At 36.3% G+C, this 27,455-nt stretch overlaps 1 protein-coding gene across 3 annotated transcripts in view; it reads right to left on the bottom strand.

The window, feature by feature from the left end:
• The window catches only part of LOC127841023 (uncharacterized), an 89,864-nt gene that overhangs the window by 26,794 nt on the left and 35,615 nt on the right, over positions 1–27,455 (bottom strand). For all 3 annotated transcript variants that reach the window (XM_052369527.1, XM_052369526.1, XM_052369528.1), the window contains exons 4-8: positions 18,596–18,736; positions 17,748–17,940; positions 16,233–16,691; positions 15,040–15,249; positions 13,256–13,534 (exon numbers count right to left, since the gene is read on the bottom strand). In XM_052369527.1, the coding sequence (XP_052225487.1) occupies positions 13,256–13,534; positions 15,040–15,249; positions 16,233–16,691; positions 17,748–17,940; positions 18,596–18,736 (1,282 nt within the window). The remainder of the gene's footprint in view (positions 1–13,255; positions 13,535–15,039; positions 15,250–16,232; positions 16,692–17,747; positions 17,941–18,595; positions 18,737–27,455) is intronic.

Genomic DNA, 27,455 nt, shown 5'->3' with positions numbered 1-27,455 from the left:
CAATACACATAATTCAAGCTTGAAGTTGTTTATGTGCCTTTAACAGGACAGAAAAAATATCCCGAGGCCACAGAAAGAATCTGTAGGAATTGAACCAAAGACGTTTTGAATTAGTGCAGGGATTGAACCTTTTGACTTCCACCCATGGATCGAAGCAAAACCCTGTTGACTTCAGTGCGGGAATTAAACCATAAGCCTTTAAACGTCAGTGCATGGATTGAGGCAAAATCAGCTTGACTCCAATATGAGGCTTAAGGCCTTTGACTTCAGTGCAGGGCTTTACCAAAGTTCCCAGTAATTCAAGTAGAAATATAGTACAAACATTAATTTGTTACATTCAAATAAACTCTGTATATCATAATGTTATGAATCACTGAGAACACAATATATTCATTTATTGAACCATTGAGCGCAACTGTACTAAGAATTCTATATTGAGTTTTATCTTTTTTTTTTATAAAATCAAGTCACTTTCTATATTCTTGAGCCCTCAAATATTATGGTGTCTTCAGACACAACCTTTTTACTATTCATCACCTCTAACTAATGATTGCCTGGCATGACTTATTGGTCCTTGTAAACAAAATATAATACTTCTTGCCAATACAGACCTAGATGCTCATCACCTTTTTTTTCTGACAAAACAATCTGATCAAGAACAAGGCTGTGATTCTTTTACAGATTAAACAATACACAACCACCTTGACTGATACAAGTTCTCAACCACCCATAGTTGTTTAATAATTAAGGTTATTTAACAGAGCAATAGTGACATATTATTTGTACAAGTACAGGGCCATCAACATATTGGATTATTATAAGCTGGTAGATGAAATATTGGACTATCAATTGAACAAGTAATAAAATGTGATTGGTTATGTAAATAGATAAATGAAAATATTCTATAAATTACACATCATTGACAACATATTAGAAGTTACATGAAAGACACAAAGTGCTGTACATTATAGAAACACACAATTTGCAGTAGAGTACAAACCACTAAAACTGTAATACAAAAAGGAAGACCCATATTGTAATGAGGCAAAGAAGACCCATATTGCAATGCAGTAAGGAAGACCCATATTGAAATGCAGTAAGGAAGACCCATATTGTAATAAAGCAAAGAATACCCATATTCAAATAGTGCAATGAAGACCCATATTGCAATGCAGCAAAGAGGACCCATCTTGCAGTACATCAAAGACAACCCATATTGAAATACAGCAAAGAAGACCCATATTGCAATACAACAAAGAAGACCCTTATTACAATAGAACAAAGAAGACCCATATTGTAATACAACAAACAAGATCCATATTGCAAACAACAAACAATACCAATATTGCAATACAACAAACAAGACCTATATTGCAATACAAAGCAGAATACCCTTACTGCAATACAACAAAGAAGACCCACATGCTAATACCTATATGCAAAATACCAAAAAGACCCATATTGGAAGACAACCAAGAAGACTTGTATTGCAATACAGCAAAGCACAATCCTATTGAAATACAACAAACAAGACTCATATGCTATTACCCATATTGCAAAATATTTAACAAGAGCACAGCATAACGGGTGCCACGCTTGGCTGCGGCTGCAGTTTTGAATAAATGAAAGCTTGTCAGTTTTTTTTTTTAGAGGTCACAGTGACATTGACCTTTGACCTAGTGACCCAAAAATGGGTGTGGCATGTAGAACTCATCAAGGTGCAGCTACATATGAAGTTTCAAAGGTTTTAGCACGACGCGGACGACACGACACACCGAGCTCGCTATGACAATACCTCGGGTTTTCTCCAAAAACAGCCGAGCTAAAAAGACCCATAATGCAAGACAACCAAGAATATCTATACTTGTACACAGCAAAGCACAACCCTACTGCAATACAACAAAGAAAACCAATATTGCAATAAAGGAAAGAGGATCAATTTTGCAATATTGCAAAGAAGAACCATGCTGCAACAGAGTAATGAAGACCCATATTAGCAATATAACAAAGAAGACCCATTTTGCAGTACAGCAAAGAAAACACATAATGCATTACAGCAAAGAACACCCATATTGCAATATAGCAAACACAACACATATTGCAATACAACAAAGAATGCCCATATTGTAATTTAATAGAGACAACCACATTAAAATGCAGCAAAAAATAGGAATGTTGCAATACAACAAAAAGGACCAATATTGAAGTAAAACAATTTCAAAGAATACCCATAATGCTTTTTAACAAAGAAGACCCATATTACATTTTATAACATGACCTACGCTCCAGGAATGAAATAACATAATGCCCAATTTTGTTTATTACAGGGGTGTTATTACACTAGTTATATAACTGTGAAATGACGTCATTTTTGTGACGAAATGACATCATTATTCCAGCAAATTTCTTCAGTTAAACTCTTTTACAATGTGAATAAACGGTGAAAAGAGCATAAAATAAAAAGCAAATGTGTTTGTCATGTTATAAATTGAATCTTAGATTTGTGGTCATTTTGTATTGAATTTATTAAACTCGGCAAGCCTCGTTTTTATCTTTATTTAGATGACTTGTTTAATAAATTTAATACAATACGACCACTCATCCAAGATCCTATATATAATTTGGCATAACCATACTGCAATACAATATTGATCAACACAATGACCAGACAACCCCCTGCTCTTATCTTCATATATACAGCAACAGTACAGCATCACTAAACTTTCATATATAAATATCCCCATGCCTACCTTAGTAGTCCTGGTATACGGATCATAGGTGATCTGTACGCTGCGAGTCCCACTGGACTCTGTGCGCCTAGATCTGGTATATCTGTTATCCATGTTCTTAACTGATCACCCTTTGAATTTAAACATTACAAGGAGACCACAAATGCATCACTAATTGAGCTTAAGCAAATAATCCACTGCTCCAATGTAAGCATACAGTCACAGAATATTGAGAAAAGAACAGAATGAAGCATAGTCACTTTATAATGCTGTACAAAATAATCCAATGCTTTTATATTTGCTTACAGTCACAGTAAGTAATTGAGGCAAACGTCCTACACATGAAGAATATCACCCTATTCTGTGCAATCAACAAACATCTTGCAAAGGTCTATGTTTTTCAAAACATTGGATAAATGTCAGAATGCCTAGTAACTGCATTTACAAATACATTATTGCCGTTTCCACTCTTGTTGTTTTGACGGCATTGTTTATGAAGCACAGAACGTTCTGTCTGCATGCTCTACCTGTGATTACAACCAATGTAAGTACAAACTATAATATGCTTGAACAAGAGTCAAGTGTGAAACCTTGTATACCTGATACCACAGTTCTACACTCAACTCATAAAATTACGAGCATCTGCACTATAGTGCATGTTCTTTCATACTAATAGCACAATCTGAAATTATTAAGAACTACCCAGCAACATTGCCTTAAAATAATAGAACAATTATTTAGTTTTTTAGCATGAATTATAACTCGTAATTAAAACTTTATTAACATTAAAATTTTATGTATCTGCAACAACATTTACCAGATGTTCATGTTTTATTCTCCTTATGTCAAAATTATGTTTTACCCCCCACCCCCCTTCTTCACAACAATTTCCATGCAATCTTTTTTATATTATCTTGCAGTTCCATCACAACCAGAAATAAACACAACCCGCCATCACTCACCCAATTTTCTGAGAACCAAAAAAACACAAACTGACAAAGTATATGCACTGCAAACTATTTACACTGTACATATCATGTTGTTCTGGTTGGGATTTATTTATTCCACCTCAAAGGCCTACTTCCGCTCTAACCAGATATTTGTATAGCTACTGTTGTATACAGTATCATTTTCAACTGAAACATTTTTGCACTTCACTTGGATGACTCACTGTTCGACCCTCTTGCAAATGTTGTCAACATAGGAAGTCCTTCAAACAATAGACTTACACTGTTTAGGACACCAGCTTTGGATGCTGACATTTTAATAGATTCCTTTTTAGTATTTTGCACTGCATTTTTTTCTATTAGAAAAACAACATTTCAAAAGTCCTGCTAATTGTGTACCGTAATTACTCCATGTTTTCGGACACTTAAAAATAATAATTTTTTTTCGTGTCCGAAAACTTAGATACGAAAAATATTCACAAAATACAGGTGTCCGAAAACTTAAAGTCGAAAATTGAAGTGTTCGAAAATATCGTCAATTGTATCAACGACTACCTGTAATAGAACGTGCCTGTAAAATACCATGCCGTATAGTATAAATAACATTTATATATGTTTGCAGTGCAATTTAAATAATTTTAAGCACGTGCTTAATTTATTTTACAGAAAGTTACTATAAGGTTGTACTTTGACCAACAAGTTCAAAGATGAGCATGTGATGTACCGATACTCGCTAGTATGAACCTGTAACTAACGCAATAAAAAAAGCTATGAATTCTTTGTGTGTTCATTTCCGATAGTTGTTGTCTATTGAAATTATATGGAACAAAGATATATACCCGGTAAAATTAAACATGCTGCTTCCTTAATACGGCATCAATTCAAATGCTATCGGGCGAAACCATTCTTTAAAAGCAGTTTACAAGGTTATTTACAAAATAATGCAAATGTAATGGTCCGTTGCCCTCAGGCATGCACCTGCCTGGTTTTATGATGTTAATCTGGTTGTAAAACCCCATGATCAAAGTGTCATAAGATATCAAAAACACGACCGAAATTTGGTAAAATAGCGCTGTAAAATAAACTGTCCGAAAACTTAGAGACATTAATTATGGACGAAAACTCGTGTGATCGAAAATTAAGAGTCACGAAAAATAATTATTTTTGCTAAAAACGGGGGTGTCCGAAAACTTAGAGTGTCCGAAAACATAGAGTAATTACGGTATATTCAATTTCATATGTTTTTGTGTGCAGCACATGTATGACATTTCCCTTTTCTTAACAATTACACCTTTTCAAAAATAAGAAGATTATTAATTGCTATGCAAAATTATGATCCAGACATGAAGAAAAAAATGTACAGAGCAAACGGCATAATTTTACCCTAACCATGATTATGACATTTGTTTTGTTTAAACCTACTCATTTTAGTTAAATTGCATGTAATGCCTAGAATTGAAAGCCTAAGGCTTATTTGACATGCCTTTAAGTCTGAAGAAGTTCTTTGAGCTTTGGAGAGAATACTCAAACAGTGGGGCACTTTTTCTATCATAATATTTTTCAATAACATCTGTCATTAGTTTGTTTTTATTTGTTTTGTGCGAACTTGTGCATTTATTTTCAATTTTATTCTGTTTTAATATCTATCATAAAAATAAGAATGATTATTAAATTTTTAAATCAATTATAATTTCAAAATAAAATATGAAATGAATACAATTATTTACAACATAATTACTTAAACATGTTATTTTCTTTCACATTTTTTTATATTCTTTATGCTTGAATCACTACCGTAACCTCCAGCTTTTCAGCAATATGAGCAAGCTTTCAAAACAGAACAACTGACAAACTCTTAATGGAATTGAGAAGTGAGTGGGCCTGCAACAAATACCAAATAGATGAAACAAAAGCCACAATTTATGATACTAAACACTGATCTGGAATTTGACATTAACAAAGTGACTACCAGTCAATGATGCACACATTCCTCTTTCACAAAAGGTAATGTGTTATACAATTGATGCTTATCATGCACAGTCTCTATAAATTATTTGATTGTTTTCCAGACCTTTTTTTAGTTGCTTATGTTTTGTCTATAACTTATCTTTACATTACATGCTATTTACTTTCCAGTAAGCTACATTCCTATCAATGAATCAGTAATTGTGTTTGCATTTCAATAATCTTGTTTATACTTTCCTGCACATTTTTGTATTGATAAATATGTGTTGCTGCCATCAGGATAATCCTAATTGGTATGTTAACCCATTTATATCTAGTGGACTCTCCCATCCTTCTAAATTGGATCAATTTATTTCCAAAATTAGGGATGTCTAGTATATTTATTTCTATATTTAGAATATTTTGACAGACATTCCTTTAAGCAAACAGCGCAGACCCTGATGAGACGCCGCATCATGCGGCGTCTCATCTGGGTCTACGCTGTTTGCCAAGGCCTTTTTTCTAGATGCTAGGCATAAATGGGTTTAAGGTTTCATCACATCACCATACCATACCAGATAAAGGAGATGGGGATTGATGTACGTTATGTATGTCTTCAATAGAAGATCAGGGAAATAGGATATGATAGATGATCTGCAGGACCAAGAATAAAGAATAGATAAATATGATATAGTATTTGTTCTGTAGGATCACCTATTACGATAAGGGTTATGTAGATGAAAGAGGATATGTATGATACCCAATGATGACAAATGACACGAATGAAAGATTATCTGAAGGGTCACCTTTGAGGATCTATAAAATGGGATATTATTGTTTATTTGCAGGATCACCAACGATTACCTAGGATATTGAATATGATAAGATTATCTGACAAGAGCACCGCATAACGGGTGCCACGCTCGAATAACGGGTGCCACGTTCGGCTACGGATGCATTTTTGAATAGATGAAAGCTTGTCAGAATTGTTTTTTTTTTTTAAAGGTCACAGTGACCATGACCTTTGACCTATTGACCCAAAAATGGGTGTGGCATGTAGAACTCATCAAGCTGCATCTACATATACAGTTTCAAAGTTGTAGGTTGAAGTCATTTGAATTTAGAGTCAATGTTCAAAAGCTTAAAAAAATGTTAAGGTTTTAGCACGACGCGGACAGCGGACGTCGGACACCACGACGAGCTGGCTTTGACAATACCTTGGGTTTTCTCAGAAAACGCCGTGCTAAAAAATCACCAATGCTGATCTAGGAAATGGATATCACATATTAGCTGCAGGACAACCAAGGACACTGCTGACCATCTGTGACTGATAAGAATATCTAACCCTTGAGCACTTAATACTCAGATGAGGTATGGTGGATACATAATGAAACTCTACAGCAAATATCTGGAACATTAATATGAAGGAATGACCTGGGATGGGGATATAAGAAAGCTTTTTGAGGTGCTGATTTTAAGTTTGAACATGGTTTTTACTTAAGAAGATAGAAGATACACATTCCAGTGTTTTTATGCCGTTTACGAGATAATATCTTTTTCCTGTCCATAATGTGTCCCCATACTAAGCAGGAATAAAGCACTTCACATCCTTAAACATAAGTGTGACAGCACTGTAATAAACTGTAATGAACACTAGGTTACTTCACAGATATTTGTTACAAGTTCTAAATTAAACATAAGCCAAATCTCATGTTCAAATCAAGTAATAAACAAATCATAAGTCATGTTATGCCATTAAAATTTTGATCATAGCACGGACAATTTCAATTGTAATAAAACAAGTAAAGGCAAATGTAACTTAAGCCCAATTGTAACACTTTATACATACAATTGTTTGAAACCTGATAATCTCAATTTGAAATTTGAGTACAAAATCTTTAACTTACATATAGAAAACTTAACTAATGGATTTCTATCTATTAAAAATATACTAAAATTATTTAAGACCCACAATTTAAATGAAAAACCACCATCACTCTCTTATTGTTTTTCACAATTCATGTAATTTTAATGAGATATAGAATTGTTTCACCATGTGATTTGTCTAGTTCCATCTTAAGAAATTTTGGGGTGAACAACCTTAATTCACTCACATAATTTGAAGGTGTTGCAGGCTATGCAATTCTTCCAGACTTCAGTAAGACAGCCGGGTTGCCTACGCAGCATGTTACCTGGCATCATGATGTTTAATGATGTGCCAACAATTCCAATGAACAATCACCAGAGTTTGTGGTTTTGTAATCAAAATACTGCAGCACCTTCAGAAATGTGGATTGCTAGGCACAGACAAGAACATTATAAATGCCCATACATTTATAAAATTAAATAATTTGGGATATTATTTACATATAAAAAGGGTGTTTTGGTTATTCATATTAACTTCTGAATCCTAGCAAAAGTGTTTTACTGTTAAATGTTTTAGATTTGAGTCAACAGGCATATTTATGCTCTGACCGAGACCAGATCTTAAGTGGTTCAAAATGTCTGTACATGCACTGCGAAGTCCACAAAACTCAAACAAAGGTTAAGTTTAAAATGCTCCAGAGTTGTTTTTCTGATGTGTTTATTTGATTAAATGTAAATCCAGAGAGCGAGAACTAACTTTGAATGAATCAGGAGTCTAGCCCAGAATGTGTCTCTAATGAACTGGCATTATTCATCCTAGTGTTAAAACTAAGAGGCCATTGGGAATGCAATCACATGGTGCATATAAGAGTAACATATTTTGTTCCAAGCTTCCATTTGACAACACATTATCCAGCAAAAAAAAACTCAAGATTGATAAGTCTAGCAGATTCCATCCAATGCATGTTTCAGATTCAAGAGAGATAAATCTTGCAGACTCTTTCCAATGTGTGTATCGGAATTGAATTACTGATTCAATTGTAGCAGTCTTCACAGACATTTACACAAACTGATACTAATGGAGATAATAAGAAAACATCCTCTAACTTACATGGTTGCATATTAATTAGATTTTCATTCTTAGTTCTAACACTTAATTAACACGATACGAAAGAACTCTAGAATATACTAAAATTGTTGAACAGGACTGTTAAATTCTTATATACAGTCTACTCTCTTTATCTCGACATCGCATATCTCCATTTTCTCGATATGTCGAAGTAAGCTCAATGTCCCAACTTTTTTCCTTCTTTAGCTTTATTAATAAACATCGCATATCTCGATTTTCGTTATGTCGAATAATTCGATATCTTGATATAAAAATTTGTCCCGAGTCCCGATATTACATGTATTTACTGTGGTTTATCTCGAAGTGCGAATAACTGTCCCAGTGTCAGCAAAGGTGAGAATTTTTTTCTTTGATACTTCACCGTCCCGCTTCGCCCGACTGAGCCCGATACTGTGCGGTAGAAAATTGAACCGTTCATTGCATTAATGACCACACGTGTGTAATGTCGTTAGCCATTTACACTTGAGTAAGGCCTGTCATTTTATAACCTGTACTTTGCATTTCAAACTACAAAATGTACATGCACAGTTCAGTATTCCAGAACGTGATTCACGCATGTTCAGATTAAAAACCCCTGTCTTGATTGGACGTCAATTGCATCATAAATTTAAATAGCAACATTACCGGATGTTTACTCAACAGTTTACAAAATGATTACCGCATGTGTTCATGTAATTCAGTAACACTTAAAACATCATTTTAAGCATTTAAATAACAAATTTAATCGTGCCTCGTAAAAACGCATATATATCAGGTAATAGATAGGGTAGTAGAGAGTATTATGCCACACGGTGACGGCTTTATTAAGACCACTTAGCAGGTATATAGATATTAAAAACAAGGTAAATTTTCGTCTCATTTTTTCTTTGAAAACGCCTAATCGGATATCTCAAACTCTCGTTATCTCGATATTTTTTCTTGTTCCCGCCGACTTGGAGATAACGAGAGTAGACTGTAAGTCCAATCCAAAACTGACAAGACATTTATCAACTAATCCTTTCCCAATATGAGGCAAATTGAAAATGGCTATATTCAATCATGCATTAAACCAGCATAAAACTAGAAACCAATAACTCACAGTCTATTCAGGCTTTCTGCAGTTTGCTGCTCATCAGTATCTGAGGTTTAGAAATGAAGGCTTTAGAAATGATTTTATTAAAAGGTCTTTATTTAATTTGATTTTCCCACGGACTACAAACAAGTCAGAATGTAGCCCTTAATCATTGATCAACTAAGAGAGTTAACTCTAGCATCCACTCACCTCGTGAGTGTCAGGGTTGTATATAGCCCTTGTTTATTGATCAACTAAGAGAGTTAACTCTAGCATCCACTCACCTAGTGAGTGTCAGGGTTGTATATAGCCCTTGTTTATTGATCAACTAAGAGAGGTAACTCTAGCATCCACTCACCTCGTGAGTGTCAGGGTTGTATATAGCCCTTGTTTATTGATCAACTAAGAGAGGTAACTCTATCATCGACCAACCTTGTGAGTATTAGGGTAGAAGCCCTTGTTCAATTAAGTGAATAATCTCTAGCATACATCCAACTTGTGATTGTCAGGGTTTTAGCCCATGTTTATTAGGAATGTAGCCCTTGTTCAAGTGAGAGAAATAACTCTAGGATACATCCAACGTGTGAGCATTAGGGTTTTAGCCCTTGTTAAAATGAGAGAAATAACTCTAGGATACATCCAACTTGTGAGCATTAGGGTTTTAGCCCTTGTTAAAATGAGAGAAATAACTCTAGGATACATCCAACTTGTGAGCATTAGGGTTTTAGCCATTGTTCAAGTGAGAGAAATAACTCTAGGATACATCCAACTTGTGAGCATTAGGGTTTTAGCCCTTGTTCAAGTGAGAGAAATAACTCTAGGATACATCCAACGTGTGAGCATTAGGGTTTTAGCCCTTGTTAAAATGAGAGAATAACTCTAGGATACATCCAACTTGTGAGCATTAGGGTTTTAGCCCTTGTTAAAATGAGAGAATAACTCTAGGATACATCCAACTTGTGAGTATTAGGGTTTTAGCCCTTGTTAAAATGAGAGAATAACTCTAACATACGTACAACTTGTGAGCATTAGGGTTTTAGCCATTGTTAAAATGAGAGAAATAACTCTAGGATACATCCAACTTGTGAGCATTAGGGTTTTAGCCATTGTTCAAGTGAGAGAAATAACTCTAGGATACATCCAACTTGTGAGCATTAGGGATTTAGCCCTTGTTAAAATGAGAGAATAACTCTAGGATACATCCAACTTGTGAGCATTAGGGTTTTAGCAATTGTTAAAATGAGAGAAATAACTAGGATACATCCAACTTGTGAGCATTAGGGTTTTAGCCCTTGTTAAAATGAGAGAAATAACTCTAGGATACATCCAACTTGTGAGCATTAGGGTTTTAGCCCTTGTTAAAATGAGAGAATAACTCTAGGATACATCCAACTTGTGAGCATTAGGGTTTTAGCCCTTGTTAAAATGAGAGAATAACTCTAGGATACATCCAACTTGTGAGCATTAGGGTTTTAGCCCTTGTTAAAATGAGAGAAATAACTCTAGGATACATCCAACGTGTGAGCATTAGGGTTTTAGCCATTGTTCAAGTGAGAGAAATAACTCTAGGATACATCCAACGTGTGAGCATTAGGGTTTTAGCCGTTGTTCAAGTGAGAGAAATAACTCTAGGATACATCCAACTTGTGAGCATTAGGGTTTTAGCCCTTGTTAAAATGAGAGAATAACTCTAGGATACATCCAACTTGTGAGCATTAGGGTTTTAGCAATTGTTAAAATGAGAGAAATAACTAGGATACATCCAACTTGTGAGCATTAGGGTTTTAGCCCTTGTTAAAATGAGAGAAATAACTCTAGGATACATCCAACTTGTGAGCATTAGGGTTTTAGCCCTTGTTAAAATGAGAGAATAACTCTAGGATACATCCAACTTGTGAGCATTAGGGTTTTAGCCCTTGTTAAAATGAGAGAATAACTCTAGGATACATCCAACTTGTGAGCATTAGGGTTTTAGCCCTTGTTAAAATGAGAGAAATAACTCTAGGATACATCCAACGTGTGAGCATTAGGGTTTTAGCCATTGTTCAAGTGAGAGAAATAACTCTAGGATACATCCAACGTGTGAGCATTAGGGTTTTAGCCGTTGTTCAAGTGAGAGAAATAACTCTAGGATACATCCAACTTGTGAGCATTAGGGTTTTAGCCCTTGTTAAAATGAGAGAATAACTCTAGGATACATCCAACTTGTGAGCATTAGGGTTTTAGCCCTTGTTAAAATGAGAGAATAACTCTAGGATACATCCAACGTGTGAGCATTAGGGTTTTAGCCCTTGTTAAAATGAGAGAATAACTCTAGGATACATCCAACTTGTGAGCATTAGGGTTTTAGCCCTTGTTAAAATGAGAGAATAACTCTAGGATACATCCAACTTGTGAGCATTAGGGTTTTAGCCATTGTTAAAATGAGAGAATAACTCTAGGATACATCCAACTTGTGAGCATTAGGGTTTGAGCCATTGTTCAAGTGAGAGAAATAACTCTAGGATACATCCAACGTGTGAGCATTAGGGTTTTAGCCCTTGTTAAAATGAGAGAAATAACTCTAGGATACATCCAACTTGTGAGCATTAGGGTTTTAGCCCTTGTTAAAATGAGAGAATAACTCTAGGATACATCCAACTTGTGAGTGTCAGGGCTTTAGCCGTTGTTATTTTGACCATCGTATTTTACCATATTTTAGAATAGTTATGTCGGGCGAGTCCACTCCACCTTTAAATGATACAAGACCGGTTTCTACGCTCATAGTGATGTATAAATCACATTGACCATGGAGTTCAGAGCGGGAAGACGCATTCTTCAGGCATTTATTTCATGTACAGAATTTGTTAGTTTTTATCTTCTTTCTTAAATAGGTTTGTTCAAGTATTTGTCTACTTGCTCGGATAATTTGTCACAGTTTGCGCACATTTCGTAAGTGTGTAATTCTCTTATTCTTCAACCTAAAGTTGTAGTGTTCGAACTTTGGTATAATTGCTATTTTAACACTTTATCACTATTTTTTGTTTGCACTGTATCACGTAATCCACTTACAGTTTCATCAATGGACGAACGAGGCATGATTGGATTGTGTGAGTGAAGAGATAGTATTCAGAACCACATTTTGGTTAGTGAGCTGTATGAGTTGTGTACGTGATTATGTAATGATGTTCATTGTAAATTTTATCTGTTTTATGTATTTCTGTGTAGTGTTATTTTATGCTGCATGTTTTGTAATGTTTATATTTATAGAAGATGCATTTAATGTGAAATTGTACTTTTCCAGATCTGCTATGTTAATGTAAATATGGCCACTAGATTGTACTAGCATTTATGTTTTATCTAGTCGTGTATTATGCATTCTATGAAATAATGCATTATCATTATTTTCAGATTGTTGAATATCTTCCTTCAAGATGTACTTTAGTATCAGTTTATAAAGTATATTATTTATGGTGAACTAATTAAATATTTAAAATACATATATAGTCTTAATCTTCCCCCTGAACTCTGGGTTACATTATTTAGGGTTGTAGCACTTGTTCAAATAAGATATATGGCTCAAGCATCCACCCATATCAGAGTTACCCACCTTGTGAGTATCAGGGTTGTAGCCCTTGTTCTGGGTGGCAGTCTGGCCGGGCATGGTCTGTGTGCGGCTGGGAGACTCCTGGTAGAACGCCTTTGACTGCTCATCAGGCGTCGCAAAGTGCACAAAATACTGGCAGACGTGAGTGTACGTGTCACCATCCTTTGCAGGGTCGTTACCATACACCTCAAGACCGTACTCGCCCTTCTTTGGCAGCGTGATCGTCACGACAACCTTGTCTCCTTGGTCAGCCTCCACGACACAACGCTCCAGTTCTTCATCCTGTTGGCATATAAATTTAAATACATTTCAGTCCATACAAATGTAATGAAATTTGTAAGAAAATTGTTACATAAATGTATTTGGTAATAAAAAAAGGTTTGTCTTTGTGTATTATTGGATATCAAGAGTTACATAACAGGATAATAAGAAAATGTTTCACCCTAAAGAAATGTACATGACTTTTTCAAGAATTAATCAGATACTAAAGAACTTGTTAACATCAATTTGTATTAAACTAATGACAACTAGAAATGGCGCGGCAGAGGCCGACGCGTATCCCCACGCCGAATGTTTGACCTAGGTGTGCCCCAGGGTTGGTAATGGGGCCATGCATAGCTGAGATTGACCGTATTGTCATAAGAGAAGTTCATCATCAATTAGAAGTGAATTGGTGTAGAAATGAAGAAGTTATAGTAAAAGGCAATTTTGGGTGGGTGTGACATATGTGGGCAGGGCGCCCCAGGGTTGGTAATTGTGCCATGCATAGTTGAGATTGACCGTATTGTCATAAGAGAGGTTCAGTATCAATTTGAAGTGAATCAGTGTAGAAATGAAGAAATTATAGTAAAAGGCAATTTTGTGTGGGTGTGGTCTATGTGGGCGGGGCGCCCCAGGGTTGGTAATGGGGCCATGCATAGTTGAGATTGACTGTATTGTCATAAGAGAAGTTCAATATCAATTTGAAGTGAATCGGTGTAGAAATGAAGAAATTATAGTAAAGGCAATTTTGGGTGGGTGTGGTCTATGTGGGCGGGGCCCCAGGGTTGGTTATGGGGCCATGCATAGTTGAGATTGACCCTAATGTCATAAGAGAAGTTCAGTATCAATTTGAAGTGAATCCGTGTAGAAATGAAAAAATTATAGTAAATGGAATTTTTTGGTGGGTGTGGCCTATGTGGGCGGGCGCCCCAGGGTTGGGATTGGGGCCATGCATAGTTGAGATTGACCCTAATGTCATAACAAAAGTTCAGTATCAATTTGAAGTGAATCCGTGTAGAAATGAAAAAATTATAGTAAATGGAAATTTTTGGTGGGTGTGGCCTATGTGGGCGGGGCGCCCCAGGGTTGGGAATGGGGCCATGCATGGTTGAGATTGACCGTATTGTCATAGGTGAGGTCCAGTATCAATTTGAAGTGAATCGGTGTAGAAATAAAGAAGTAAATGTAAAATAACCTAAAAAAATGAGTGATAATTTCTGACGCGGCCCCACCCCAACCCCTATAACTTTTGACCCAGGGGTCAGATCAAAATTCCAAATAGTGCAGGGTCGCACATATGCTCATAGCTACCATGTGTGTAAATTTCAAGGTTCTAGTGCTTTTAGTGTAGGAGGAGATAGTGGCCAGGACGGACGGACAGACGGACAGACGGACGGACAGACGGGGATAATGACTATCCAAGCCACAGCATATTGTATCAAAACAATGTAAAGTAGTTACAACTTCTTTCCTGGATCAATCATAACTTTCATAGCTCCAAAATACAAAAAACATCTTCTATTCACCTTCATGCCAGGTTTGCGCAGCTTGCAGAGGATGAAGGTGGGTCGCGTCTTCTGGAACTCCAGTGTAACCTTGCCACTCTGGGTCGGCACGACAGCGTCCTTCTGGCTGGGTATGAGCCCCAGCTGATCCAGGGGCACGCCCGGGCCCCAGTTGCTGTCTGAGCAGTTGGGCAACGGCACAGCATCGCTGGCAGCACTGTCAGCTACGACCTGAAGAAACATAATGGAGACAATGTTTGAGTAATGGATAGCCGCAATCATGATTGCAACAATGATATCGGCCTTGTGCTGGGAAAACTTGGGCTTAATGCATGTGGATCATCTCTGATTAGCCTGAGCAGTCCTCCAAGGGCTTATCAGGGACAACACTTTCTACTTTTATGGATTTTTTTTTAAAGGAAGTGTCTTTAACAAAAATCCAGTCTTGGCTTAAAGTGTGGGCACTGATTAGCCAAAGCAGACTGCACAGGCTAATCTGGGATGACACTTTATGCACATGTATTGAGCCCAGTTTTGCCAGAACAATGTCCATATAGTAATGGCTAGCGGCAATGCATTAATGACAGAAGTTTGACAGGAATTTCTTTAACTTTGGTCTGGCGTTCATTGCTGGCGGAGCTGTCTGTTACCACCTGTGTAATGTGGTAGATTGCTAATTATTTATGTTAATTATGTTATTTATTACAAACATGCCTGCACCACATCGTAAAATATTGTCACTGTGTACCACTAGGGTAATCTGCTACCAATTGTAAACCAAGAATGGATTTAATAAAGAAGTTGCCCATTAAAGAAAAAACTATTAACTATCTTATTTTAAAATATTGTCTCTCAGTTATTATTGTAAATACTGTCTCTTAACTAGGGGCTCACATCATGTATAAATCCTGAAAGGTTTCTGATGAATGTTTTATTAGCAATAACCATTTTGAAATAAGAAATATTGAAAGGAAAATGAAAGTATATAATCAGGGAAAATCTAACACCGCCCTTGCTTTTTTCAGAGCAATTAAGTAAGGGGCATCACATTGCCGGTAACATTTTGCACAACTAATTTCAAACTATTTTGATATTTCAACATATTTTTTGCATCAAGCAGGACATTTAGTATACTCATTACTTATTATAAGTTTCAATAACAAAATGTTCTAATTATATTAGTTACTAAACTGCTTAACAAGAAGAGAACTTACCTTGTATTCAGCAGCTGCAGTGAACACATTCTTTACCCCAATATCACCTGTCAACAGTTGTGCAAAGATGGTCAGGTAGAACGAGCCTGCACGTGGTGACCGAAGCGTGAATGACGCCTGATTATGCCTCGTCTCTTGGAGCCCAAAGCTCTTCAGCTTATGGCCCTGATACATCTCGTCACCATTTTCTGACAGGATAATTTTGTATGTGAAATTTGACGGCTTCACAAACCCGACCGTGATGGAAATGGTGCCTTTACGCGTCTGAACGACGCCCTTCTGGTGGGATATGAAGAACATGCCACACTTGAAGAAGTATGATTTAACAAGGGGTAGCTCCTCAAACTCTTGCAGCGTGAGGGGGTGGGACAACATCTGCCACTCTGCCTTCTGGCACCAGTGACTGTAGATGAGCTGCTCTGGGTCCGTCATGAAGTAGAAGTCATCATACTCGTATACCTGTATTGGTAATGGATGAGGGATGTGAGTAAACTTGCTATGATAATGGAAGTGGGATGTGAATAAACTTGCCGAGATAATGGAAGAGGGATGTGAGTAAAACTGCAATAATGGAAGAGGAATGTGAGTAAACCTGCAATTATAATGGACAAGGGATGCGAATTATACTGAAACTATAATGGAAGAGGGATGTGAGTAAACCTGCCATGAAATGGAAGATGGATGTGAGTAAAACTGTAATGATAATGGAAGAGTAATATGAGTAAACTTGCAATGAAAATGGAAGAGGGATGTGAGTAAAACTGCAATGATAATAGAAGAGGGATGTGAATAAACCTGCCATGATAATGGAAGAGGAATGTGAGTAAAACTGCAATGATAATGAAAGAGGGATGTGAGTAAAACTCCAATGATAATGGAAGAGTATTGTGAATAAACCTGCCATGATAATGGAAGAGGATTGTGAGTAAAACTGCAATGATAATAAAAGAGGAATATGAATAAACCTGCCATGATAATGGAAGAGGGATGTGAGTAAACCTGCAATGATAATGAAAGAGAAACGTGAGAGGGAAGTTTTTATCATGCAAGTCACATTTGGCTCTGATTTATCCATTATTGTCCCCTACAACAGGCTGAGGGATATATATTTGACGTTGTCTATCAGTCCGCCCCTCTGTCAGTCCAACCGTGCGTCTGTCAGTCTGTCTGTCAGAAAAATTTAAGTTATGGCTGGGAATATCAATTGAATAAATTTGCTTGTTATTTTAAATTTGGTTCTTGTTAACAGCTTAGACTATGTTTTTATAAGACAAAACACCTTTACCAGATTTTGGGGCTTTTTTTTATAAAACATTTACCATGTTTTCGGGCATGCTTTTATCTAAGACAACCACTTGCCACGTTTACAGACATGTTTTTCTAAGACTTAACACCTTGACACGTTTTTGGGCTGTTTTACTAAGAGATTCCAACTTACCAGATTACCATGTTTCTATCAGATATCACACCTTAACCAGATTTTTGGGCTTGTTTTGCTCACAGATCACAACATACCAGGTTTTCGGGCATGTTTTTCTCGGAGATGAGGTATCGGGTGGCCCAGTGGGAGTCAACTAGGTACCAGTTCTCGTCAATGTACACCGCGTTCCAGCTGTGGTTGTACTCTGTGCCCTTGAACTTGTCCCCTGGGCGATAGTCCAGCCCCTTGGCAAACCCTGTCAACACCGTGCAGTAGAGCCCTGCATAGCTGTGAGAGAGTGAGATAATTTAACATAAACTCTAATGAGCTATGGAACATCACAATTTATGCAGCAGTATGAAAGAGTTAAGCAAAAGACACATCGCAAAATGAGATATTTAATGTTTTTAAAACTATTTTTCTTAATTTAAGCATTTGTGCACTTTAGCTAGGTTTGCATGTAATCTACCTAAACACAAAAATTCTGATCAACACCTCCATCGAAACTCATGCTTTATAACATAAACCAATTGTCTAGTCTTTTTCAAGAAATGTTGATCTTGACCCAACAAGCTCCCCACCCTCCCCCCGGCTTACCCCATCCTCATAACTTTGTTGAAAATCTGGTTAACAAGAATATCAGTGCAACTAATGGATGCTCCCCGATGATGCGCTTTGTCAATCTACGTGTTAATAACCACCTAAAAAAATCTTTTATTAGCCTCAGTGACCTTGACCCCAGTGGCTAGAAAATCTAATAAAGCACCTGTATACAATTACAAAACATGGTCTTACCCACAATAAGTTGAACAAGTGATTGTTAAATATAGTATGCAGTATCACATGTTGAAAAAGTGACTGTTAAATATAGTATGCAGTATCACAAAGCACCACTTTAAACAACACAGATCTGATAAAAAGCACTACACCATGATAGTCTTACCCACAAAGTGTCTCAAAGATCCTGGCGTAGGTTCCCTTCTTGTTTTTGAAGGAGGTAAGCACCTCCTCGGGTGAGCCTTTCTGTACGTTCTTAAAGTCAACGCTGTACATGTTCTTGGATGTCATCCATCGGAAAATGGCTCTGCAAAATTAAATATCAAGCATTCAGACTGTGCAATATCAACGATGTGGCTTGCAGTTAACATCTAGAACTTGGGTAAGTAATGAGGTCATACATTTTTTTTTCATCTTTAAATAACATAAATGTTAAGTTCCAGCCAGAGTTGTCAACCTTTAATGATCACAATGAACCTATGTTCAGAAAACAAGAGATGTGTTTGTCAGAAACACAATGCCCCCTTATGCGCAGCTTTGAATTTTTATATTTTTTTACCTTTGACCTTGAAGGATGACCATGACCTTTCACCACTCAAAATGTGAAGCTCCATGAGATACACATGCATGCCAAATATCAAGTTGCTATCATCAATATTGCAAAAGTTATGACCAAAGTGAAAGTTTTGTGACACATACAATGACAGACAGACATTCGATCCGGGGGCATAATAAACTTAGTTACTAAGGGTAGTAGCAGAACAGAACATCTGCCTGCAAATGGACTTCTTTCTGTACAGCTGTATTCTTGGCACACAACTCTTACGTAACATATCACGTAGATGCAAGTCAAGGTTGTCTCCCTTTTATTCACACACATCTGAACTGTGTCTTGAAACCAATCAACAGTCAACAGGTTTGTAAAAATGAACAGGGCATCTTTCATCTCTGATGCCTGTCTGTAAATGTAATTTCACCTCAGCATTTTTTGTTTCTTGAAAAGCATAGGTTCTAAAACTAGCAATAATGAGCTCAAAGAATGTAAACACTTTTTGGAAAAGTAATTGATCACTCTTCTCAAACATCTCAGCATTTTTCAGGGCGAGATATTTGTCTAAAGAGTTAATTGCTACTAATTATTCATGAGGCTCAGGAAACATATCGCTTCATTTAAAAGCTGTTCATTACACATCATGCATGACATGAAGAACCGCTGTAAATAGTCCATGATTTTCTAATGGCAGAAATCTTACAATGGAATACCCATTTTGGCACAAGCAACAGGTTAATTTACCCAATAGCAAGAATGGCCAAAAAAACATCTTTAATATAATATTACGTTGATGAAGCCTTCTGATTTTCAACAAATTGAAAACAGTATTTTATTACATGGTGCTAAAAGAAATTCTCTGAACAATCATTTACTGTTTCTTTGTATTTGATATTACAGTTATGTGTTACAACATTAGTCTTACTCTGTATTACACATGTAATAAAAAACACATGTAATGCTTAAGGCTGTTCTGACTTAGCATGACATTAAGGCAAATAAAACGGCCTGTTTAAATAAAGTGTTAGAAATTATAAAAAGTCTGAAGTAGTCAAAATAATCACAAGTCCACAGTGGTAACAAGGGACAAAATTGTCACAAAACCAGGTTTTCAATTAGAAAACAAGAAATGTGTTTGTCAGAAACACTATGTCCCCTTCTGCGCCGCTTTGACTTTTTTTTTACCTTTGACCTTGAAGGATGACCTTGACCTTTCACCACTTAAAATGTGCAGCTCCATGAGATACACATGCATGCCAAATATCATGTTGCTATCTTCAATATTGCAAAAGTTATTGCAAATGTTAAAGTTGGCGCAAACCAACCAACAGACCAACAGACCAACCAACAGAGTCTGATAAAGGGAGAAAACTCAAACTCAACTGATTGTTTACTATTAACACCCTTTGTTTCAAAATAAATATATTTTTAGTCGTGGCAACCTTGAACTTGGAGATATTGACGTAATTCTTTTGTGCGACACACCGTCCAATGACATTGAGCAAATGTGCCAAATGATTTTAAAATCTCACAATGAATGACATAGTTATGGCTTGGACAAGCTCATTTATGGCAATTTATGACCTTTGAACTCAAAGTGTGACCTTGACCTTGGAGATATCGACGTAATTCTTTCGCGTGACACACCGTCTAATAATGGTGAACAAATGTGCCACACGATTTTAAAATCTCACAATGAACGACAAAGTTATGGCTAGACAAGCTTGTTCTGCCCGCCCTCCAGCCCGCCCGCTCGCCGACATTTGCCAATCTAATAACCAGTTTTTTTCTTGGGAAAATTTGGTTAAAAATAATCACAAGCCCTCAGTGGTCAGAAAATTTCACAACCCAATCAGGCATGAAACGGTAAAAATATTATATAAGGGAATGACTGTCACAAGCAAATCAGGTATGCAATGGTAAAAGTATTATATAAGGGATTTTTTCACAACCCAATCAGGGATGCAACGGTTAAAGAATTATACAAGGGAGTTAGTAACAAGCAAATCAGATATGCAACAGTAGAAGTATTGTGTAGCAGAGTTTGCTACAATTTCTTGATCTAATGTAACGATGCAGGATTCAGTTGTGCACGGTTAAACGCTCAATGTGCTTGACAGCCACTGACCCTGCACTAGACAAAGTGACATTTGACAAGTTCTTACAGAGAACAATTAGGAACATGAAGTACACTATACTAAGGACATTGCATAAATGCAAGCATAGGAATGTCACTTAACCCTTTTCCACTTAGATAAGTGTTTCCACACATTTGTAGTCACTAAGATTTAGTTAAATTTAATTTTAAAGACTTTTCTTACTAGATTCAAGTTTTAATGGCTTCATTTCCAACCCGTAGATACTGATGAGCAGCAAACAGCATAAAACCTAAAAACAGACTGCAAGTTACTTGCAGACTGTTTTGGTTTTATGCTGTTTGCACAAAGCCATTTATACTTTGCTTCTAAGTGGGAAAGGGTAAATAAAGTGATTCAGAAACATTTTCTTTTATATGATGGTCTCGATAAGGTTGTACTGTTTTGATTTCCCTAGCTCCTTGTAAAATTTTCCTCCAAAATCGGAATTCGTTCAATGATTCTTTTATAAAATGTTTGTTTGTGTGTCTTATGCAAACTGTATCAACTTACTGACCGTTCACAAAATTATAAAAAAAACAATAGCTGTCTCCATCGGAAGACATATGCCCCCAAAACGCTTTTTCAAAACCTAAATGCAGATTTCGAAACCTAAACATGGATCCTAAATTCAAGGTCAAGGTCAAAGTGGTACTTTTTTTGTGTGCATATGGAAAGGCCATATTAAATGCATACTAAATATGAAGGTTACATCTGAAGTGACATAGAAGTAATGAGCATTTTTTCAAAACCTAAACGCAAAAGTGTGACGAACAGACAGATGGACAGATAGTGCGATCACTATATGCCCTCCTTTGGGGGCATAAATATTAAGATATTGAACAATATTCATTAAATTTGTACATTGTGTTTGTAACATATTATAATAACATATAAATAGGAGAGTACTGTTTCAGACTCACAGATCTGATATCAGACACTTATAGTTTCTATAACACTGCTTAAATTTCTTCATTACGAATCAAGGAAATCATCCCAGCATGCATCGTAAATGAACTATTAATACAATAAAAATTAGAAGTAAATGAATGTCTGAATTTTTGTGTAGTTGATAGATCATAAATAATGTTGAGATGGCCTAAAAAACAGCCAATAGTTTTTCCTGCTGTACTATAGTTATCTGCTTCATCAGCAGCATTTTAATGATCTTTTTCAGTGGAAGCATTCTTACTGCAAGAGGCTACCAAGTTCCTGTCAAAACAGCCACCTCTTACATTGCAACAGACAAACTAATGTTTCCCTGATATTCACGAATCTTTACAGATGTACTTGTTTATGTATGAGCAATACAAGAACAACACATCAGAATAATGACATCCCTTGGCAGTGATAGCCACAGTGCCAAGCCGGAAAGTTTCCTCTATTTTTTGGTCTTTGGAATGTTCTATATCTGTTCCAAATTAATTTTTATTGGCACTTCTCTCTGATCCATTTTCACAAACCTGAAAGTTCTCCTTAGCCTGTTAACCAGTCATGTAAACATAGGATTTTCTAGTTGGTTTCGGAAATATTAACCCTTTCAGTGCTGGAACCGAATTTCGAAGGCCTTTGCAAACAGTTTGGATCCAGATGAGACGCCAAACTGTTTGCTATTCTTATAGTATTCTTTGAAAAAAATCGAAAATGCTAATTTTAGAAATTCAGCAGACAACAAATTTCCCAGCATGCAAACGGTTAATAAACAGCTGCGCCATGAGCGCATGATACGCCCGTCGTTCGCCAATGAAGTAGTAAGGTAATAAATAACCCTTTGAATCATTTTTTTACTTCAGTTTATTTGTATTTGAATACATGGTTTATTTTATAAGTACATGAGCATGGTGCGCCGTCTCCTTGACATTCATACCATATCTTTTTTTGAGTATATGTATGCATTTCTTTAGAGGATATGGAGTTGAAGTAAACCTGTTATAGATATTTTGACCAATAATAAAAGAGAAATGTAGATGGGTAAGTGGTAGTGTACAATCGGAATAGAAAAAAGCTCACCTTGTTCAATTTTTCAGGGATACTAAAAAAAAAAAAAAAAAAAATGCATCGAAGGATATTTGAGGTACAGTAGGACATTCAATGAAATCACGAAATTTTGACGAACAAAGTCCCATAACTCTGGAACGACAATTCAGAATTCCGTCAAAAACGAAAGGGGATCAGGGTTTATCAATATTAAGATTGTGTTGAAATTTGAAAAAAATCTATCGAAGGATATTTGAGCTACAGTAGGACATTCAATGAAATCACGAAATTTTGACGAACAAAGTCCCATAACTCTGGAACGACAATTCAGAATTCCGTCAAAAACGAAAGGGGATCAGGGTTTATCAATATTAAGATTGTGTTGAAATTTGAAAAAAATCCATCGAAGGATATTTGAGCTACAGTAGGACATTCAATGAAATCACGAAATTTTGACGAACAAAGTCCCATAACTCTGGAACGACAATTCAGAATTCCGTCAAAAACGAAAGGGGATCAGGGTTTATCAATATTAAGATTGTGTTAAAATTTGAAGAAAATCTGTCAAAGGATATTTGACGTAGCGTACGACATTAACAGACGGACGGACGGACGGACGGACAGACGGACGCGGGGTATACCATAATACGTCCCGTCATAGACGGGCGTATAAAAAGGGAACCATTCCGCCATTACAACTGCTGGCCCAAGACATATAAATGTTAAAATAAATGACACATTGTGCATTTGCAGACATTAATTGATGCTACAACAGGCATTAAAAGTACAAAGCAAGTGTACTGATACATTCAATGATGTAAACAAGCATTTTGTGAACAGTTTCACAAGATTTTCAAGGAGTGTCCTCATATTTAGCGAAATGAGCTTGTAAAATCAATATTTTGTATCGTCTTATGCCATTCCTTCAATGTGTTGAATTCATTTTTACATGTTATTTAGCATATAGATGTTGTTTCTCTCTGAATACAATTGCACTCTGCTCATATATTAAATGCACACCTTTTGAATTTCAACTTTAAAGCCCTCAATAGCCTGTAGTTCAGAGTTTCCCCAGTTTCAAAGAAGCTTACAGGCATGCCTTGTTAACGGATGCATGTTTAGGCTATATGGCTTTTTTTACCATGACAGCCAAAAAGTGGCATCTGAGTAAGTAATTCACAAATTTAAGACATTCTTGCACATGTACGCTAGAAAGCAATTAATTTTCTCAGCAAGCCCACTTTTTAGAATTCTTGTTTTTCAGGTGTGAAAATATTTTACAAGCGACCAGAAAACTCATTTACACTGGAGAATTTCTGATTTCATAAGCTAACATTATAAAATCACACACTTTCATTTGCCAAAACATCTACTGAAAGTTTACTTCAGAATTGATGAATAAAATATTAATATAGCAATACTGTGGTCCTAATACTTATAAGGAATATTACAATTATTATTATACAACCAATGATTAGCTCTTTCAGTGCTGGAACCGAATTTTGAAGGCCTTTGCAAACAGTTTGGATCCAGATGAGACGCCACAGAACGTGGCGTCTCATCAGGATCCAAACCGTTTGCTATTCTGATAGTATTCTTTGAAAAAATTAGAAGAAAATGCTTATTTTAGAAATTCAGCAGACAACATTTAAGCAGACTACACATTTCCCAGCATGCAAAGGGTTAGACAAGTCACTGAAGCAAACTCAATGTTCCAGAAAAAAGGTTGACCTTTAATCAGGCCATGCTGCTTAAATGAAGCTTTTTGATTGCTAACAAGTACCTAACTTTCAAATAACACTTAACACTATATTATACAAGGTATTTAGAAGGAAATGTTAAACCTGGCATACCCTTTCAATGTTTATCTTACAAAACTTAAATTTGTACAGCTGCTCTCTATCTATGTCTTATTTTAGTATTTTAGTTTTTCATGTATATTTGCTTTCTATATTCACAACTCAAGTTTTTAGTGTCTTTATTGTATCCCAAACTATATACATTTCTGTTAGTTAATCCCATTATGAATTGTTCAATGCTGAAGGCCATTCATAAAAACTGCATCATATTACTTAGTTTAAACAAAATATTCATCATGACCTTTAGTCACACACCTATAAAAGCCACACATATGCAATAAAAAGCAATTAAAAGCCCACTGCTCAAGGATATGAACATTTAACCCACTCAGCTACAAGTATGTACTTAAAACAATAAAGACATTTATTTATTTCAGGTGAGCAAGGTCACCACATAAATATTATCATTTTGAGTAACCCAGACATAGACCACTTTAAAATAAAAAGCGATTGAAACTAGTGCACTCTTTTCCTCATAAAATTTATTTCTTGTTACCATCTAGGGTAGCTGAACAATAAAACTGCAATTTATTGCTAGAACATAAAAGAGCATTTGAGAAAGCATAACCTTATTTCTCCAAAAATTGATAATCTTTGGGATTTATGGATCTGTGCTTTGACAGACTGTTTCATTTTCACTATCCATGTATTTTTTGGAAACTAAGACTATGACTTAATACAGCACTAGGCTCTTCCACAGTGCCTTAAAGTACAGAGATGCCACAGTGCCTTAAAGTACAGAGATGCCACTGTGCTTGAATTTCTAAATCAGAGGTGCCACTGTGCTTCAATTTCTAAATCAGAGGTGCAACTGTGCCTTAATTTCTAAATTAGATGTGCCAGTGTGCATAAATTTCCAAATCTGAGGTGCCAAAAGCATTAATTTCTAAATCAGAGGTGCCAGTGTGCCTATATTTTCAAAGCATAGGTGATGCTGTGACAGAATATCCATATCAGGAGCAGTGCTTCAACTAGGCCTAAATGTGCTTGAAAGTGCCATTTTGACAAAATACTGCGCGTCGAAAGTGCCCTTTTGACAAAATAGCCTCCCTCCTGCTCTTTTCACTGAGGAGTACCCACGTACTTGAATTTCAAAATCTGGGGTACACATGGGTTTTAAAGTCTTATCATTATTTTTCATGCGCTTGTTTTAGGTTCGAATTTACATGGAAATTAAAATTATATGAAAGACATGGGATGTGTTTGTCAGAAACACATTATGCCCCCTACTGTGCCGCTTTGATTTATTTATTTTTGTTTTTTATTATATCCCTTTAAAAAATATTACTCCCTTGTAAAAATGATCTGTACCTGCCAAATGATAAATAGAAATAATCTTCCTTTAAAGCTTGTTACTTCCCTTAGATTTGTTTTTTTGACCTTTGACCTTGAAGGATGACCTTGACCTTTCGCCCCTCTAAATGTGCAGCTCCATGAGATACACATGCATGCCAAATATCAAGTTGCTATCTTCAATATTGCAAAAGTTACGTTTAAGTTTTCCGACAGACGGGCAGACAGACAGTTCAAATGCTATATGCCACCCTACCGGGGGGCATAAAAAGAATGCAAATGTCAACTAAAGGTATTTTCCCCATGTGCCTTGAAAAAAATCCATATGAAAGAACTAAGTACAAGAAAACCAAAAATATTGCAGCATATGGAAAATGTTCATTTAAATTGACCGTTTTGCTTTACAAAATGCAGCAAACAACAACCTTGCAAGTAGACTAAAACCATTGGGCAAAAAGTAAATTGAGGCTGGGAGACTTTCATCACAATATCCTATAGTAGTAAAATGGTCTCAAATGGAGGCTATTATGGAAAACAACCATTCTCTGACCTCTGCACAAAGACATTATGAATGCCACGATTATCAAGCATACTATTTAAAGGTTTTTCTCCCACTGGCAAGGATTGTTGTATTCAAAACAAGGGCTGTTTGTAAAACATGCATGCCCCCCATATGGGCTGTCCGTTGTAGTGGCAGCAATTGTGTGAATACGTTTTTTGTCACTGTGACCTTGACCTTTGACCTAGTGACCTGAAAATCAACAGGGGTCATCTGCGAGTCACGATCATTGTACCTATGAAGTGTCATGATCCTAGGCAAAAGCGTTCTTGAGTTATCATCCAAAAATCATTTTACTATTTTGGGTCACCGTGACCTTGACCTTTGACCTTGTGACCTCAAAATCAATAGGGGTCATCTGCGAGTCATGATCAATGTACCTATGAAGTTTCATGATCCTAGGTGTAAGCATTCTTGAGTTATCATCCGAAAACCATTTTACTATTTCGGGTCACCGTGACCTTGACGTGTGACCTAGTGACCTCAAAATCAATAGGGGTCATCTGCGAGTCATGATCAATCTACCCATGAAGTTTCATGATCCTAGGCGTATGCGTTCTTGAGTTATCATCCGGAAACCATTTTACTGTTACAAGTCACTGTGACCTTGACCTTTGACAAAGTGACCTGAAAATCAATAGGGGTCATCTGCC

Source organism: Dreissena polymorpha, chromosome 8 (genome assembly GCF_020536995.1).
Source record: "Dreissena polymorpha isolate Duluth1 chromosome 8, UMN_Dpol_1.0, whole genome shotgun sequence".
Taxonomy (NCBI): Eukaryota; Metazoa; Mollusca; class Bivalvia; order Myida; family Dreissenidae; genus Dreissena; species Dreissena polymorpha.
The sequence above is the reverse complement of the archived record's forward strand: the minus strand, read 5'-3'. Positions and strand labels throughout refer to the sequence as shown.